Source organism: Pelobates fuscus, chromosome 7 (assembly GCF_036172605.1).
Source record: "Pelobates fuscus isolate aPelFus1 chromosome 7, aPelFus1.pri, whole genome shotgun sequence".
Lineage (NCBI taxonomy): Eukaryota > Metazoa > Chordata > Amphibia > Anura > Pelobatidae > Pelobates > Pelobates fuscus.
The window spans coordinates 55,513,673-55,533,215 of record NC_086323.1 but is presented as its reverse complement, the minus strand read 5'-3'; the positions used below and the strand labels follow the sequence as shown (position 1 = coordinate 55,533,215).

General features: G+C 36.6%; 1 protein-coding gene across 7 annotated transcripts in view; it reads left to right on the top strand.

Moving 5' to 3' along the window:
• The window catches only part of CACNA1E (calcium voltage-gated channel subunit alpha1 E), a 738,678-nt gene that overhangs the window by 679,546 nt on the left and 39,589 nt on the right, over positions 1 to 19,543 (top strand). For all 7 annotated transcript variants that reach the window (XM_063428300.1, XM_063428305.1, XM_063428301.1 and 4 more), the window contains 11 exons: positions 861 to 967; positions 4,679 to 4,775; positions 6,834 to 6,994; positions 8,493 to 8,630; positions 8,751 to 8,952; positions 10,288 to 10,452; positions 11,465 to 11,575; positions 11,762 to 11,845; positions 12,787 to 12,912; positions 14,627 to 14,692; positions 18,583 to 18,674. In XM_063428300.1, the coding sequence (XP_063284370.1) occupies positions 861 to 967; positions 4,679 to 4,775; positions 6,834 to 6,994; positions 8,493 to 8,630; positions 8,751 to 8,952; positions 10,288 to 10,452; positions 11,465 to 11,575; positions 11,762 to 11,845; positions 12,787 to 12,912; positions 14,627 to 14,692; positions 18,583 to 18,674 (1,349 nt within the window). The remainder of the gene's footprint in view (positions 1 to 860; positions 968 to 4,678; positions 4,776 to 6,833; positions 6,995 to 8,492; positions 8,631 to 8,750; positions 8,953 to 10,287; positions 10,453 to 11,464; positions 11,576 to 11,761; positions 11,846 to 12,786; positions 12,913 to 14,626; positions 14,693 to 18,582; positions 18,675 to 19,543) is intronic.

Genomic DNA, 19,543 nt, shown 5'->3' with positions numbered 1-19,543 from the left:
TTCTTCTTTCACTGGGTAAGTATATTAGTACTTAGGCAATACTGTGCTTTGGAACTTCGGCACTTTGACACTTTGGAACTTCGGCACTTCAGCACTTCGGAAATTCGTTAATTTTGGAACTTCGGCAATTCGGACATTCGGAAGTACCAGAATGTCCGAATTGCCCGAAATTTTTCAAAATTCATATTCGGACCGAATAGAATTGCACATGTCTAATAAAGGGATTTTTTTTTGTGTGTGTGGTATTTTATGGTGGGCTAATGTAATATGATTTCAAAGCAACATGTCCTTGTATGGTTTTAGTATATCTCAGTAAATTTAGTAAAACGTTTCTGACATTATCCCCAACATACTTTTATACCAGACTTTTGACAGTTAAATACACATTTTGCATGCCTCTCCCTCATATAATGCTCTTATTGAGCTTAAAGAACAACCTTAGCTGATGGACATCTGACATAAACTGTATATTAGTCCTGTAATTAAGATGACAAAAAAACAAGTGCAGTACATAGCTGTACAATCTACTATTTTCTTATCATAATGGAACATTGATAACTTAAAAGACCCCAGTGACATAGTGATGAGAGAGAAGGGGAATAGAGCTTGGCAAACAGGAGAAGATGATTCTGAAAGTGAGAGATACACAGTGGTTGGGAATTGTAAGAATAACTTAGGGGGGTGCCCAGGTGTAGCCATGCCAAGGGCAGCACAAAACCTAAATACACTACTGTCCTGCAGGGATACTTCACAGTAAAATGTTGAGAAACGCTGTCCTAACAAAATGTATCCCAGTTTGTACCATTCCTATTGTTATAGATTATCACAACTATAATATTAGACACTTGTTTTCTACACAGATGATAGACCAGGGCTTGATCTTACACGAAGGCTCATATTTCCGTGACCTCTGGAATATCTTGGACTTTGTGGTTGTCGTAGGAGCTCTGATTGCATTTGCTTTGGCGTAAGTGATTTCTTCTATCATTTTTTTCAAAATACTGAAATCCTTAGATGAACAATGATAAAAAAAGTCCTGTCTTGCTTTTATATGACCAACATACAGTAGAAATGTGACTAACTAAATGTTTGTTTTGTTTCTTTTACTTTAAAAAGTGATCTAATCCAAACAGATCTAATTGTTTCTGAGAAGAGACAATGATTTGTTATAATTGTGGTTACACCCATGAATAGTGAACATTGTAAGGAGTGAAATAAAAGGAAAGAGTTGGGAAGTAGTCTGAAGAAGGAGACGGGGATTGCTAAATTTCGTAATACATGAGAATACCAATTAAATTATGTTTTGAACAGCTCAGTAGGTGTCATGCTTACTCATTAGGACCCAATATGTGTACAGGTTTGAATTCTGTCAGTTGCAGTAAATACCAATTCTTCTACAGAACTCTCAGGTTATGGGAGGATTCCCAGGAACATAAAGTCAGCAGCTTAGCAAAGGCGCAGGGCTACAGAATACTATGGACTATTACTGGGCCTTAGGGTAGACGGGCTTAATGCTTAGGATAGAATTGAAAGTCTTTGAAGTGTAACTGAATTCAGACTAGAAGAAGGAATACTAGGAACATAGAGTATAAACTCTAATACAGGGAAATACTAAACTCAAGATCAGGAATGTAGCCCTAAACAGGAATAGACAAGCTCGTCGTCAATAACGTAGCTGGGTCCAGAATAGGAAAACAGGAACAGTAGTATGAAATGCTTAGGGACTGTGAACAACCATGAAAAGAGCACTGGTCCAAATAGTTTATACAGGTCCATGCACTTGCATCAGCTTTGCATCCTTGGCATATGCACACGGTATCAGGCATGAATGCAACTCAAATTAGGAGATAAAAGGTGCAAAGGTTGTGGCTCATGTCGCTTTTGCTTACTTGGAGGCAGAATGATATCACTGTGACCTAGTAAAAACTATGCCCGGTTGGTACTGGTGTGGTTGAATTAATGTGGCTGTGCCAGAATTGGATTAAGATTGCTGATTTGATGCAGCTGCATTGAAGTTTGAGTGAGGTTGCTGAACTGATGTGGTTGCATCAACATTGGAATAATTGCCTTGGGACCGTGGCAAAAGTGATGCAGGTGCATCAGAACAGGCAGAACATGCAGTGGAAGTAAAAATATTGTTAAGTTACCCTGGGGCTGAGTAAATGCTGTAGGTACATCATTCAAACACTTTATAATTGAGTGGATCTTACACCAGAATGACCTTACTAGTGGCCAAATTAGTAGTGCATGGTGTAACCATTTCTGTTTAGAGTAATGAATATAGGGTCTTGAATACATGGTCCATGGGTTCTGAGTCACGGCAAGCGAGTTTGAAATAAATAAGTTGTCTAGTTAACTGATAATGTATTGGTATAGCAGCAAAAAAATAGATGCATACCTGTTGACATTCATGTTTGCACCATTTTCTACGCTGGCAGCTCTAAACCTACTGACTCTGAGTGTATTCTGGCATAAATACTGATGCGGAACACTCACTTTTGAACTCCATTTATACACCCTGAAGTCTGTGTTATTTTTTTGAAACCACATCTTTCCGCAGCTATCAAACAATGCAAGTGATGCACTTTTTAGTGTCATTATTGATGCAGGCCCACCGTTTGCATAATGGGACTATATAGGGTTATACTGACCACTCTTCTTTGATCTGTCGTGGTCTCTGTTACACAAGAGTGCATTCCGAATTGTGGTGTGTGTGATATTGGTTTTGACTTCGGCTTTGTTTGTTTCGTTCTCCTAATTCACTCCAATCCTTGAATTTAGCCTGTCTCTGTTTACTCTTGTCTGCTTGTAGACTGCATTCTTTACTCTCATACATTATCTGGCCACCCTAAGAACAAGTAATGTGTTTTCCTATAGTATAGAATGCCTATAGCCTTTAGATTTGCATGTTTTATATCGTTGACAGATAGTTGAAGAATTTGAACTGCTGAATAAAGGTGATATTCATGATACCCACAAGGGTGACAGATATCTAGAAGCTACCATAATATGTACAGTAAGGGCAAATTCAGAAAAAGTCACGCTACTAAGTGATAGAATTCAAAAGATAAAGCATGGCTTTCAAAAAGGATTGATAGGAGACCAATTTCCTACACTAAGAAGAGGAGACGAGGAGAGGGATAACATTTTTATCATGTTGTTCCAGCCACGATACGTATAAATAACCACTCTCTAAGATCTCTCTGAAAAGTGACACACATGGGGAAAATTACAGATAAAACATATCCGAATTTTTCGGCTGTTCTTTCGTCCGGGATTCGAAAGAACAGCCGAAAAATTCAAGGAGATTTGGGGGTCTTCCAAGTACATGTACATTGTTGATATGAATGTCCATGCGGTACATGATGTATAATTAGGTTTATAACGATATATTTAAGTGTTTTGTAGGAGATTGTATGAGTCTTTTAAAATTTGACCTTCCCAATATGGCGGAGGCAAGTCGGAAGGACCTTATACGGTCCTCCAATTAACAGGACCGTTACCAGGAACCGGTGGAGATAGCTTGAATAAGCTTATTATTCACATGCTTTTACAGCTAGAGCCTGCTTCTCAAGGCTCTGCAGATCGTGAGTGACCCACTACCTCCGATTTTATTTGCCTTTAAGTGTTACAGTATTATGCTATGTATTTCTTTTTAATCTTAGGTTGAAATCAAGATTCACCTAATATAAGTATAAATCTGTTTATTATTCATCTTTTATTGCACCTCCCTAAATCTACTTTGTTGTTTCTTATGTATGCTCATTGTGCTGTTTTGGTGATTATATAGCACTTGGGAGTAGTTGCATTTCTCATTAGTAGCGCCAATTCACCCACCTATTCTTCCTGGTTCTCCAGGAAACAATAGTTTTGTTTTTTCCAAATACACAGATACTTTATTGTTTACTTCCGATCGGCTTTCAGTTTAAATCAAGGCATTGAGCTCTGGAGGAGAAGCTTAGCTGGACTGCATGTTTAAATCTTCATTCTTAGCTTTGATTCATGTAAATGGTGTATTCTCTACATAGCAGCAATACAAGCCCTCCAATAGGGAAGCTGTTATGCTACTCAATCCCTCTTTGCCAATACCCAAAATAGGTCTTTGAAAAATACAATATTTTAAAGAATATATGTTAAAGTTATGTATTTTTGCCAAACCTGTGGTGGGGCTTGAGACTGTGTTGCATTTCTTTCTTAACTGTTGCTTTAAACTGCTATTCTTACTCTTTCTTTCTCTTTTATTTTATTCTCAACATTCATTAACTGCTGCTCATTTCTTGGATTCTACACAGGAATGTTCTTGGGTAAATATATGTCTATGTTGTAGGCGGCCATTTTGAACAATTTTCTTCTCTCAATGTCTCAATATTACATAGTATCCAAATGTAAGCCTGTATTCCTGCATCAGTCCTAGAATGTACAAGCCGACTTAGATGAGCAATGTTTCACTGGGGGAATGCTGAGCAAATTATACAGATTTTTATGTTCGGATTTAATTCATTGCAGTGAACATAGTGGATTTCCCTACTGTGTCTACACTCTCATTGGGGGAATATAGACAATAAACATGCTGTGTGTCTGGCACTCATTTTCTTAAGTTCTATCATCCAAGCAAAAAAATAAACAACAATTTCTTCCTTTGCATTGTTTGTCATTTTCTTTGCTGTATTTCTCTTAGGACTAACAAAGGACGGGACATCAAAACTATAAAGTCTCTACGAGTGTTGAGAGTTCTGCGTCCACTGAAAACCATTAAACGTCTTCCAAAGCTGAAGGTAATGAACCTGAAAGCACGTCAACAAAGAGGCATAGGTTATCAAAGTATTGCAGCTTTATAACCAAGGAAGTAGAGATGCCCTCAGAGAAATTGTTTTAAAGGAGAGTGCTCACTAATGATAAATCTGGTACAGTAGCAGTGCGTCTGTTAAACAGCTGTGAATTTTTAATCAACAAATCCCGAAGGAGTTTGGTCTGTGGCAGTATGTTGGGTCACAAATCATTTCTGTAAAATGTCCTCTTTTAAGTTACTACATAGTGGTTTATTCACTGAACCAAGAATTGGGGAAAATGGAACAGCAAATTGGAAATTTTAGGTCAACTAGCCAAACAGACCATTTGACTGTTGTAGCTTAAACAACAAAAAAAAGCTTTTTAATTCTCCTCAATCCCTGATTTAGTAATCCTTTCATATCAATGTGGAATTTAATGTTATAGAGACAGGGGTTCCAGGCAAGGGTTCAAAATTTGACTTGGAGGCCAAGTTACCCTTGAGGATTCTGACTGTCTGGGTATCATAGGAGCTGTTATCTGTAAGCCTGTGACCTGAAATGGGGTAACAAACTGTATTCTATCAGCTAATGATGATAGAAATTGATTCATACACCACAGGAGGGCACTGACACCTTGCTGATATGAATAAATAAAATGAAAGAAGCAAATAGCGCTTCTATAGCTTTTCTTAAATTTGCTTTTTGAGCCAAAATTCTTTCAGTTCATATATATACATAAATATATATATATATATATATATATACAGAATGAGGATAGGAGGGCTAAGGGCCAAATATTTTTGAACTAGGAAGGCTTATCTCCATCTGCTTCATCCTCCCCCAATGCCAAAGAAAGCTAGCTTTACCGTGCCAGCTTATGAACGCTTCAGCTCGCTAACAAGGGTGTGATTGATTAGATATATAAAAGTTGATTAGATTTTTATAAAAGTAGGAATTTGTTGGAAATGTATCCATTACTTCATTATTTACTTACTAGGAATATTACAACACAGCGTCATTAAGTAATTTTTCATATAACGTGTCCGTGTAACTATAACTGCATTGGTCATATTAAGTGACCCCTTAATGACTCCAGATATATTCAGGGCTATAGAAAATTACTAATATTTTGGAACCGATACTTAGTCTCAATCTGTGCATTACAATGGTATACTAGGCCTGCTCACAATGGTCATGAACATAAAGTGGTGGTGCAGGCAAGTCCACTAAGATTAGAATGATAGCATCTAGTGTGAAACGATCGGCCTCCTAGTTAGTGTAACACCTTCCAAATTGGCAACCAAAGCCTCTATTTTTTTTTTTTTTTTCAATTAGAATTTTATTCATTTTTTAAAGATTTTGTGGAAGGGATACAGAAAAAAAGAAAAGGGAGGGGGGTAAAAGTTACATTCATTCACTTTATATATCATATGGTATACAAATCCCAATACTGTGTTTCTCAAGTTTCATTTGAGCCAATTAACTAATGTAGCATTTTTGTCACCCTTTCTATTTAATTCTGGAGCTAACATATATTGAATCTATGGATAGGTTAAAGTTAAGGATCATGTTTTTATCGTGTTCAATCTATTCCTTTTGGATAGTTATCCTGGTGTTTAGCTTACTACCTTACGGTATATTCATTTTGATAAGCTATTATAGAGCTCTAGTATCTTGTGTAATTCGTAAGGATGGAATATAGAATTCCATCTTTGTCATTGATGTGTTTTGCCTAGTAGAGGTGAGTAAGGGTAGAGCTCCGAAAGAGTGAGATGAATATAAAAAAAAAAAAAATCTGAAATCTAACTTATTACATTATAGCTGCACATTCCTATGTGCCTGGGCAGTGTAAATCTAAGCAATAATAATAGCACTTAGGACCTACACAACAGAGACTGCAGATGAGTCTCACAGTTTTATATTACACCACTAATGAAGGCAACGCTAGACACTGACTTGATTATCAACCTGACTAGGCAGAGACACATGTAGTTGAACACCATATGTGTAGAGCCTGATTTTATTATTGCTTGTGAGAACTGAACCTCTGATCTCCCTCCCCAGGCAGTCTTTGATTGTGTGGTTAACTCTTTGAAGAATGTCTTTAATATCCTCATCGTGTACAAACTCTTCATGTTTATATTCGCCGTCATCGCAGTTCAACTCTTCAAGGGCAAGTTCTTCTACTGCACAGACAGCTCAAAGGCTACCGAAAAAGAATGCATGTACGTCTAGAGAATTAATATGTCTCAAGAGATGGGTGCCTCCTCTATGATGTGATCAGAAATGGAACAAAATACAAGATTCATTTATCTAATGCTATTTCCACTGTCTAATGCTTTTGTAATTTCTGTAAGAAGACTTTTGAGTCTGATGCTACCGTAACGGTTAATGCATTCCTATTTCACATTGTGAGAGTAGTGGCTCTTGAAGGGTGTGGTAGATCTAATATCATATGGTATGATATAGTTAGTCAGTTTAATATTTAATACAGTCCTCGTAGAATATCTACAGACCTAATGTATACTAAATGCCCTGTAAATATGCAAGCCTGATGAATTACAATGGTTTCAACATGTCAGGATTATTAGTTAGAATAATATATGTGGTACCATTCTCCTTAGCTAAGACTTTGTTTAATACACTGTAACCCTTTGTATCGTTCTGGCACATACAATAGCAAAACAACACCAAGGCCAGTCACAAATAAGTCATTGTGACCAGTAAAGTAACAGACACAAACATTCTGATGCACATGAATGTTATGCATCAGGTTAAAAAAATCCATCTGAAATTTGAAGCTACTAGTTCACATATATTTTTTTAGCAATGAAACATATTCTTTGATATACAGGATAGTTCATTAGATTCTATGATAATGTCTCCATCATCGTATATACATAAATGAAAATTATTTAAATAAAAGTGATTCAAAGGGTGTTTTTCATATAAGTAGACTTAAATAGCACATTAAGGACACAAAAACAACATCTTAAGTAGGGGCGGATGCGCGGAATGTGTTTGAGATGAAGCGGCAGGAATTGGCGATAGACCAGACATGAGGGGTAAAGGTGAGGTCAGAGTCAAAGACAACACCTAGGCAACAAGCCTGTGTGGTGGAGCTGATGGTGGCACCATTAACTTGGAGAGAGAGAGAAACGGGAGTAGCAACACTTGAGGAGAAAGACCAGAAGTTCTGTTTTGGACAAGTTGAGCTTACGGAAGTGTGCAGCCATCCAGCTAGAAATAGCAAAGAGGCAGTCAGAGACACTTGTCAAGAGATCAGGGGAGGACAGATAGATTTGCATGTCATCTGCATAGATAGTGATAATGGAAGCCAAAGGACCTGATGAGTTTATCAATGGAGGCAGTATAGATCTAGAACAGTAGGGGACCAAGGACTGAACCTTGGGGGACACCAACAGAGAGAGGTTGTGAGGAAGAGGCAGAGCCAGAGAAAGAAACGCTAAAAGAGTGCTGGGTGAGGTAGGAGGAGCACCAGGAGAGAGCAATATCTCGTAGACTGAGATTATCGAGGATGAGAAGAAGCTGTTGGTGATCAACGGTATCAAATGCAGTGGAAAGCTCAAGGAAAATTAGGATTGAGTAGTGACCATGAGATTTTGCAGCGAAGAGTGTGGTGGTTAGCACAACCAATTCACTGTCTATGTAGGGTTTACTACCAGACCTCATGGACACAATTGTATTATTTAATCCATCTAGAGGGAGCTTCATAGATCATGAGAAGAACAAGATGGAAGTGAAACGGAGAGAATGGAAAAGGCATGAATTCCATTACGACAATATCATTTGGGCTTTACTTACACTTTTCACAGTGTCAACTGGAGAAGGATGGCCTCAGTAAGTAGTTTTTCTACAAATATTTCAATTGTTTCAAGCAATAGACAAAAAATGTGTTTCAAATGTTTCTGATATAAATTTAATACAATGTATAACCTGCTTGTTTTTCTTGTTCCGCAGGGTCTTGCAGCACTCTGTTGATGTGACTGAAGAAGACCGGGGACCAAGTCGCAGTAATCGCATGGAGATGTCCATTTTCTATGTTGTCTACTTTGTAGTGTTCCCTTTCTTTTTCGTAAACATCTTTGTGGCTTTGATTATCATCACCTTCCAGGAGCAAGGAGATAAGATGATGGAGGAATGTAGACTGGAGAAAAATGAGGTGATGGTTCAGACAGGGTGTTTATTTAGAATATTGTAATTGGCTGGGGTGTGGGGTCTTTTCATTAACGACTAAAGGATATCTTTATTGAAGGATGAATAGGCCACATTGCTCTTACAAGGTTAAAACAAAAGCAAAGTTATTGCCACAGGAACTTTGTAAAGGTCAAGAGGTTCTTTGGGACGAGACTCTTTATGAATGGATAGCAAAGCTCAGGCTTTTGTCTTTATAACATTTAAGTGGCATAGCTGTCATGTATCTTTTTTAATATCTAAGTCTATTGCTGCAACAGTGTATCGAATATTCTTGACATAAGTAGAATGAATAAATCTCTAGCAGTGACAAGCAATTATTTGCTCAAGATCACACACAGAGTTTAATTATGAGTTTTTCATATATAACGTTTGATTATTATTGTAATAATTAAAAAAAAAATGGCTATTATTTATGGATTTAAGTACAATAGCAAAATAGATATTGGCTGGGTAGAGAAGTGGTAATATCACCAGAAATGGAAAACACAGGTTCAATTCCCAGTCTGACCACCTCACAAGTAAGTGTCCATAGACGAGAACCTAATGATATATATCCGACTACCTCAAATCCTTATACATTGTATGCTTGCTTGAGCAGGGCCTTCTTCATATCCCCTTTATATAATTGTAAAGTGCTATTGGATATGTTGGCGCTACATAATTGCTAAGAACAAATATTATATATATTCCTTTCAAATTGTTGTGCAGAAATCTCAGACATTTTCGCACACTTGATATCAAACATTGCATAAGTGTTAATAAATATAACTGTACAATATCATTCAATGACATAGTGCTCTACATGTCTCTTCTTGATACCATCAAACGCATCACAATTGTCCAAAACAAACCTGTATTTTATATAGTGCCCTCTTCGCCATTGATGTCATGATCATAAATATGTGTGAAGGTATTGCAAATTAATGCATATGAAAGCCTTTCAGATCAGCTTTCAGTAGACTTGTGCATAATGGAAACATTTAGTTTGTGTGAACCATTTTTTCTGAACATAAAATTTAGTTCAGGACCTCCAACACCTGTTGCGTTGACTATTCAACTCGTCCGAATATCCTTAGCTTACCAGAAAAATATTCAGGAAAATAGTTCAGACAACAAAAAGGGTGCAAAATGGGCCAATTTATGTACTGATAGCACAGTAGCATTTAAGTTATTTGTTCTCAGGAGAGTAAAATTAAGCTTTTTGTGGTATCCGACATTCATTGTGTATTGGATAGTGTGAAATATAACTAAGCACTTTACTGATTTGTATGCTAAGTGACTTGTTATTTCTTTTTCCTAGAGGGCCTGCATAGACTTTGCTATCAGTGCAAAGCCACTTACACGGTACATGCCACAGAACCGCCACACATTCCAGTATCGTGTGTGGCACTTTGTTGTTTCTCCATCTTTTGAATACACCATCATGGCTATGATTGCCCTAAACACAGTTGTACTAATGATGAAGGTGAGGAAAAAAACAAAACAATTTCTTGTGTTCTAGTATATTTTATTATTTTTCTTTTTTGTAGTGTTCATTTAGTCAAGCATTCTAGGTGATATCATGTAATGTATTACTTGTTTTAACTGTAACAAGTATTCAGGGCTCAGACCAACAACAGTGAGATCTTTCTATGTTTGGATATCAAACTTTTTCACCCTATATAAAAGCAGAAGAGTCAAATGCATTGTAATGTTTTTTTTTTAAATGATAATAAGAATAATAGATTGAGAAACATCCATTTTTAAGATCTCTACTAATTCACTAGGCATATAGACAGCCTAGTGAACACTTACAAATCAAATGCTTTTTAAAAATTGACTTTAACCACAGTGGGATAGCTGTTGTGCCAACATTTTTGTCATGACAAGACTTTAAACCCCTCCTTTTTTCAAGAGACCACAGTAGTAGAGGTTGAATGCACCAAAGTGCAGCTTTTTTGGCCACTGAGACTGTGGAGCATAGTGTGGAATCTGGTGCCACCAGACCTCCAGTTATTATTGCTTCCTCCTGTTAGACCAGTAGGAACCACATTCAAAAATCTACAACCCAGGTATGAAGTTATTAATTTAGGAGGAGATGGCTATGAATAGGTCCCACACAAATGTCCAGTGTGGGTCTGTTCACTGAATAGTTCTTCAGGGTGGAACTACATAATTTGTAGAACATTACATCAGTTTGGGTACTAATATGTGAGTCTTTTCTGCAATTATTTCATGCACTGTCTTGAAGATCTGTTCTATATAAATCAAACAATGTCAGACAGGATACTCATTTGGGCTTTCCATTTGTGTCTGCACTTCACCATTTATATTCAGTGTGTTGACGTATAGTTTTAATGTTGTGAATTGTTTTCTTCTTCTCGGAGATAAATGCGTAAATGCTCCCCCAAAGGACAATCTGTTGTATGACCTTACAATAGGACAGTGTTGGTTGATTTTCCTTGTCTAGACTCTAATTATGTTTTAATTGTTTTCAGTATTACTCTGCTCCATACACGTACGAGCTGGCTCTAAAATATTTGAATATCGCATTCACTATGCTTTTTTCCCTGGAGTGCATCCTTAAAATCATCGCTTTTGGATTTTTGGTGAGTATTAATCAGTGCTCATCTTGGCAACTAATCTGTTTTATTGCTCATATTTTCCTGGCTGGTAGATGGCTCTTTGTTAATTTCTGAAATCATTAGGATGATAATTGACTTTGCTCTGTGAGCTAAGGACAAGTTTCAAAGTCATTAAAGGACCCAAGCTAACAGCTCCTCTGCCTCCCACAGAACTATTTCCGGGACACGTGGAATATCTTCGACTTCATTACAGTAATTGGTAGCATCACAGAGATTATTCTTACAGACAGCAAGGTGAGACTGTACTGTCATTTTCATTATGTCATGTTAACACAAATATATAATGGAACAAATATGGAAATCGGTGCTTTGCTTCATTTGTAAACATCATTTAATAAAGTAAAAAGTTTCTGCACTGGGAAAGATTACTGCTTCCCTTTCTTATAATTAAGCATATAATAATAAAAAATGGAATTTAAATAATTTTATCCACTGTGACATACATATACTTTGTTTTAATTTAAATAGACCAACGGTGGATAAAAGTATCAGTAAACCCATTAATTAAATTTTCTATGATGTTTAGCTAGACTTAAGTCTTTTTTTTTTTTTTTTCGTGCTAAAGAACTAAAGAACAGTACACCAAGTGTGCCGGTTGTGGGTGCAGTGTTCCTTAGAAGACACCTCACTTTCAGATCATTTAGCCACTGTTTGGTCTATTTAAGAGTGATTTAAGACTTTATGTTGGCTGCTCTTCAAGGTAGATCTGCAATTTCAAACTAACCCAAGGTTAAAAATAGTTTATTATATTTATCTAACACACATTATCTTTCTTGTATACATTATTTTAAATCATATGACTTTAGACTGCAATGGCAAGCTTACAAAGGACATTCTTTCCAAATGAATATGTTTATAGTTGATGAGTGGAAATGCAAGATTGTTAAGTTATATTCATATTACTTGCTGTGTTTGAAAACTCTTCTTGGAAACTCCATCTTTAACAAAGTGTACACCTAACCTATATACAGTTTAATTCTTTTTACTACTGTAATGTGCAATTCAGAAGTCGGTATGGAATTCCTTATCACACTAATTTGGTACACTACATGATCATATGGATCTACGATCACCATGCATATAGAATTTGTTGAGTGAAATTTTTGGTGTTAATGTTAGGATTTTAATTTGTATATCCACCTGGGCTTATCTCCCTTTCTTTCCTGATCCACTAGTTGGTGAATACAAGCAGCTTTAACATGAGCTTTCTGAAGCTGTTCCGAGCCGCACGACTCATTAAACTTCTCAGGCAAGGTTACACCATCCGCATCTTGCTGTGGACCTTTGTCCAGTCATTTAAGGTACAGAATGACATACAACTTTTTAATGTTATGTGCTAACAACCAGGAGTACAGCAAGAATTAACAAAACAATGTGTATTTATATTTTTTGTACCATCCACCCGTGTTGGTATCACTACCTTCCCATTATGAATATTGCAAAAGCATTAGGGACAGATGCTGGGCAACATGTCCGGTGGTGAAAGCATTTTCCGACCCTTATTCTCGTAGGCTGGTCTTGTTGTTGATCTCTCTACTTGTATTGTTTGCCAAATGTGCATTTCAATTAGTGTCACCCATAAAATGTACATACTATACTTCATGACATTTTAACAAATGTATGTATTTTCTATACGCGGTATCCCTAAACAAAACCAATCTAGATGTTCTCTCTAAATTATTAGACAGAGATCTCTCATTAGTAACAGATCACCTTGACACACCAAGTAAAGATTATGTTGCAAAAAGTGCAGGGCAACAACCCCCAGGACTCACGATAAGGTCAGCGTAATACCAGTGTAGCCCTTTTAATACATAACAATTAGCACTATACTGATATGGTCCTAATGGTTGACATATCAGTAAATAGACAATTTGATAGTCTAGTTGTCCTGGAATCATACTGTAATACTTTGATGTAATTTAGTTTGTTTACAGTTTTTCCGAAACTGCAATGTTTTACATTGCAGGGCCAAGGGGGGCAGGGACAGACTGCGCCCAGACCTCTTCAAAGAGATAAAGTGGCCAGGTTGCCTATAGTGTCCCTTTAACCATGCTCTGATTTAGTTAAAATCTTCCACTGTTTTCTCATCTAAGTGATGGTGTTTTCTGGATGCTTGCACCAGTAAGGGTTGTTACATCTACCATTTCTGGATAGCGATGCATTAACTGCATTAATAATTCCCGTGTGTCCTATTGTTTCAATGAACATCCTACTCTCAGTAATCAAATGTAAATTTTCAACCTAGGTATACATAATGTAGTATTTCACTGTGCATTCCCACTAGAACAGAGCAGGATTAACCAGAATATGACCTTAAGCGGATGCCTAAGGCCCAGGTGTTAGACAGGCGCACGGAACCCTTAAATTTTTTGGTCCCATTCACCTCCTCTATGTCAAGATTGAAGGTGAGGAGGTGGACCTGTAACCTGCCAAGCACCTTGTGAGATTGATCCTTCTCTGCTTAACAGTGCCCCTTACTGGAGGGCATACTTTGGCTTTTATGATATTTGATCTTTTTTTTAATCAACTAGTTAAATATGCAAAACTACTCTGGAGTAGGTTCTTTTTTTACATCCAGAAAACCAGTAGATATATTTTATTACCTGTAACTGATGAATCACTAGTTTTGACTCCATATTTGTTATAGGTGAGGATGAAGAATAGTAAGATATAACGCAGCATGACATTTCCACCAGTTATAGAATTTAACAATTTGTAAATTGAGGAAGCAACCAGGTGTCCCTTAGAACATTCAGCTTTCAATAATACAATGATTACAGGTTTAACATCAGAATTTATCGTGCTTGAGTTAATGATAACTAAACATTTACCAGCTATGGTGCAGGGACAAGTAAGCTTCACCTATCAAAATATGATGAATATTATATATATATATATATATATATATATATATATATATATATGAATGATATATGATGGCCCTTTGTTCATAATAAATTAGTGATATTTTATTTGGCTTTTTTTTTTAAAAACCCTCCTATACCTTTACAGGCTCTTCCTTATGTCTGCCTTCTCATCGCAATGCTATTCTTCATCTATGCCATCATTGGGATGCAGGTGGGTGAGACCGACTAGAACCTTATTCTTCAAGTGTCACTTACATGTCAGATTTAACCCCTTAAGGACACATGACCTGTGTGACACGTCATGATTCCCTTTTATTCCAGAAGTTTGGTCCTTAAGGGGTTAAAGAAGAAAAATCATCTTCAAAAGGATATACTTAATGTTTGCAGCTATTGGTCAATACACAGCCTTTTCTGAAATATTTTAATACATGTAAGAGAGATCTTAAAGGCCTTCTCTAGTGCTACCTTAAAGGAAAGAAGAATTCATATCAAACAGAGATAGTTCAGTTGGTTAATGCACTAACCTACTAACAAAACAAAAAGTATCTAAAATGTAACTGGTTAGTTCTTCTATGAATGTTCAATTTAGCCTTCTATCCTCTTGAAGTCAATATATGTATGCCATAGAATTGGTTATTAATGATCTGTTTCCAGAAATTGCTTGGAAAAGGCATAACTGTTCTACACTCTCAATGTACTGCTCATGGTTGCTAACTTATTAATATTGTAACCGTCATTGAATTAATTTGCATATCCATACATTCTTGAGGCACCATGCATATTGTGCTATAAGGGTCCTGCGAGAACCCACATTCCTGCCACTAATGCAAATCTCAAGCTCTGGAAATCTTACTGAGGTTTTTGTGTCATTTATTTTTTACTCTAACTAAAATATTGTATAATGGTGTTCCGTGATTCGTTTTTGTACACATGCTAGTTCTCTCCTTTGGCAATTAAAGGCCCTTAGGCTAAGATCAAATGTACTACCCATGCAATCTTCCTTGGAGAAAACAGATCCTCTGTCCCGAGAGATGTGGAATATTCTAAAGCTCAATTTGCCAGAAAACCACCTAGTCCACCTGGAAGGTGTCACAGATTGGGAGCCTGAGCACAGCCAGCTGTACTTCATTTTTAGAACAGTTCATAAGTACTTTTCTACACACATATACCAGAATTCTAGCAGCAGTGTAAAAATAATATGCTGTGGAAATCTGCCGACTGGTCTGGAGTGTACGTTGCTCAACAATGCTTTGCTGACTTTACATTTATTATATTAAGTGTAGAAATACTTTTTTGAGATAAGACTGTGAAAACGTGGACGTTGCTGCCAAATTCTGTTATTCTGAATTCTCGCAAGACTGAATAACTTTCAAACAAGTAAAGTCTTAGAAGCCTATACTAATTAAATTCAGTTTAGGTAGTTCTGGTCCAAGGAAAGCTTTGCCTCTGAAGTTGAAATTATTTGTTATTACTCCTTGAAAAAAAATTATATACCATATATACTCGAGTATAAGTCGAGTTTTTCAGCACATGTTTTGTGCTGAAAAACCCCAACTCGGCTTATACTCGAGTCAGTGTCTGTATTATGGCAATTTACATTGCCATAATACAGACTGGGGGCTGGCAGCGAGCGCTTACCTCTCCTGCAGCTCCTGTCAGCTCTCTTCTCCTCTGCGCCGGTCCTTTCAGCACCTCTGTCAGCTCCCAGTGTAAGTCTCGCGAGAGCCGCGGGGTCATAGTGCGGCTCTTGCAAGACTTACAGTGTGAGCTGACAGAGGAGCTGCACGGACGGCGCGGAGGAGAAGGGAGCTGACAGGAGCTGCAGTAGAGGCAAGTGCTTCCTGGACGAAAAAAAATATAAAAATATTAATAATAATAATAATAATAAATAAAAAAATAATATTAATTAAAAAATATATATAACAAAAAACTATTAAAATAAAATAATACAAAAATAATAAAAATGCCCACCCCCACCAAGGCTCTGCATCACACACTCAAACACTGCATTCATACACACTGCACTCATACACATACACTGCTTATATTCGGGTCGGCTTATACTCGAGTGTATACGGTAATTTTTTTAATAATAGCAATATTATTTTTTTAGACTTTCCAAATTAATTATTTATCTACTTACTTTTACAAGTCAGATATATTTATGCTGATATATCGTGCACAATATATGTTATGTTTGTGCAAAAAATATTTATTTGCGATGCTAAATATAAAACGTGCATGTGTTATATGATATCCCCCTTAATTACATATTATTCCAACTCAAAATATATCTCATGATTGTGCATTTTATTATATGGAGTCGATTTATTAGGGTTTATAGTGAAATATAAAGCCTTTGTTACTATTTGAGGTTCATTCATCAGCAGAGGGGGCTACACACAGGTTTGGGGTGTCATGGGTTCTTATTGTTGCCTAAGGCTATCTGTATGCTGTCTATAAATGGCTGTCACAGTATATATGTAGTAAAGAATGGTGTCACTTTAGCCAGATACTCAGGAAACATGTAATACAAATATATTTAAAGGAACACTATAGTCACCTACATTACTTTAGCTAAATAAAGCAGTTTTAGTGTATAGATCATTCCCCTGCAATTTCACTGCTCAATTCACTGTCATTTAGGAGTTAAATCACTTTGTTTCTGTTTATGCAGCCCTAGCCACACCTCCCCTGGCTATGATTGACAGAGCCTGCATGAAAAAAAAAAACTGGTTTCCCTTTCAAACAGATGTAATTTACCTTAAATAATTGTATCTCAATCTCTAAATGTAACTTTAATCACATACAGGAGACTCTTGCAGGGTCTAGCAAGCTATTAACATAGCAGGGGATAAGGAAATCTTAATTAAACAGAACTTGCAAAAAAGAAAGCCTAAATAGGGTTCTCTTTACAGGAAGCGTTTATGGAAGGCTGTGCAAGTCACATGCAGGGAGGTGTGACTAGGGTTCATAAACAAGGGGATTTAACTCCTAAATGGCAGAGGATTGAGCAGTGAGGCTGCAGAGGCATCTTCTATACACCAAAACTGCTTCATTAAGCTAAAGTTGTTCAGGTGACTATAGTGACACTTTATGGTCTTGACTTGACATGAAAAGAAGTTGAGAAATATATCTCAGGCAGGTTTCTCAGGCAGGTTCTTGAAGACCACAAATGGACAAGAAAGTACAGGCATACCTCCCTCAATGTAATGGGATAATGTCACACTTTCATTGTTGTTGCTTGGCAGTAGAATTGGAGGCTTTTTTTATTCATGTGGGACAACTAGGAGATTGTACGAATTCCCTGGACTCTGAGTCGAGTCATGAACAAAACGAATTGCGTAATAAACGAACATGTTCGTTTTGATTCGCAATTCGGAATTTTACCTGTGGCACCAAAAAAAAAAAAAAAAAAATGATGAGTGATTGGAAAGAAGATGATTGATGGCTAGGGTACAGATGTTTTTATTTTATGATTTTTTTCACAGATCAAGTGAAAAGTTAGCAATAAAGGGGTATAAAGGAGGAGCAGTAAAAAAAAATCAAATCTATGTTTACATCCTCTTTTTCTCTCTATTGGTGACTATTTCTCCCATCAGCTGTAAACCAAATGGTGGCAAAATGCACTTCTCAGTGCATTGCAAATTATATACATAATACTTATGTTATGCATATATTTTGCAGTACACTGATGGGCCCATTTTCAGACCACTTTGGTTCATTGGTTCGCCGAACCATCTTATGGACAAAATGTAGCTGTCTTGAAATTTAATTTTTATTTTCAGACAAAGTGAACAAGTCTGTTTGCCAGCTAGTAAACTAACACCTATCCAGGAGATAATTAGAATGAGACACCTTGTGGTCCTGAATTGTAAAAAATGTGCACTGTTGCTAGGAAAAAAAATAAATGTTTTGTCACTTTTGTTTTTTTTTAGTAATAAATTAGCTTTTTTTTGCTCATCTATGAGTTTCTTGCAAATGTGCACTGCTGGTGGGTCCTGGACATTTACAGGACATGTGTCCTCTTTTTTGCTCTTTTTTTTAAACTTTAAGCGTTATATTACAATAACATTTGGCTTTTTCACTTTCTGCATCCAGGTGTTTGGAAACATCAAACTGGAAGAGGACAGCCATATTAACAGACATAACAATTTCAGAAGTTTCTTCAGTTCCCTCATGCTTCTATTCAGGTAATCTGTATGGGACTTTAAGTAATACAATATATAGCATAAATTGCTTTTCTACTTCACTCATATAGAAGGTGTAGCTTTTAGAATATGTTACCTAAGTTCGTGATGACTCTATCCTACTGTATCCACACATTCTAGAACTGTGATATCACGGGTTATGTTATAAGATGATATTCCACGTACGAATAAGAAATATGTTATATTGTAAATTAATTGGATTCAACATTTGTATTGCTAAAACCTCAGTCCAATCCAAGTGTAGCCAAAAGATATCTCTGCTCATGTTCCACCATTCCACCTCCACGGAATCTCAGCCTGCTTTTAGTTTTGCAAAGTTTATCTGAGAATTATACAGTTATACACTGGTAGTCCTGATCCGTTGTGCAAATTATCTGGTCTTAGAAATTAATGTAGTGATGGTTACCCCTTGCAGTGCAGTCACTTGTGAATTGCAAAGGTCCAGTTGAGCATCATGACAAATGTAGTTTATAAATATCGACAGTACCAAGGCTAGTTATTACGAAAATAACAGATACTTAAAAACTGCAAAAATGAGAAAACTGTATGTACCAATATTATTTCATCTAGAACATTTCAACTATTTCATATTGACTTTATGTTATTATTATCAGCAAGTTAACATAGCTGGTTATTTTTTCACTCAAACTCACTGCATTTATAGGTGTTCTACCCAATTGACTTAAGTGTTTCCTGTTTTCAATATGGCCCATTGATACTATGATGTAGACTTTATCTCAAACAAATACACCAGCAGGATACTTAAATACTATATCTGTATTTTGAAATGCTTAATGTAGCTTGTTGAAAACGTAACAATTATATCATTCACATTGGTGCATTTTCCAAGC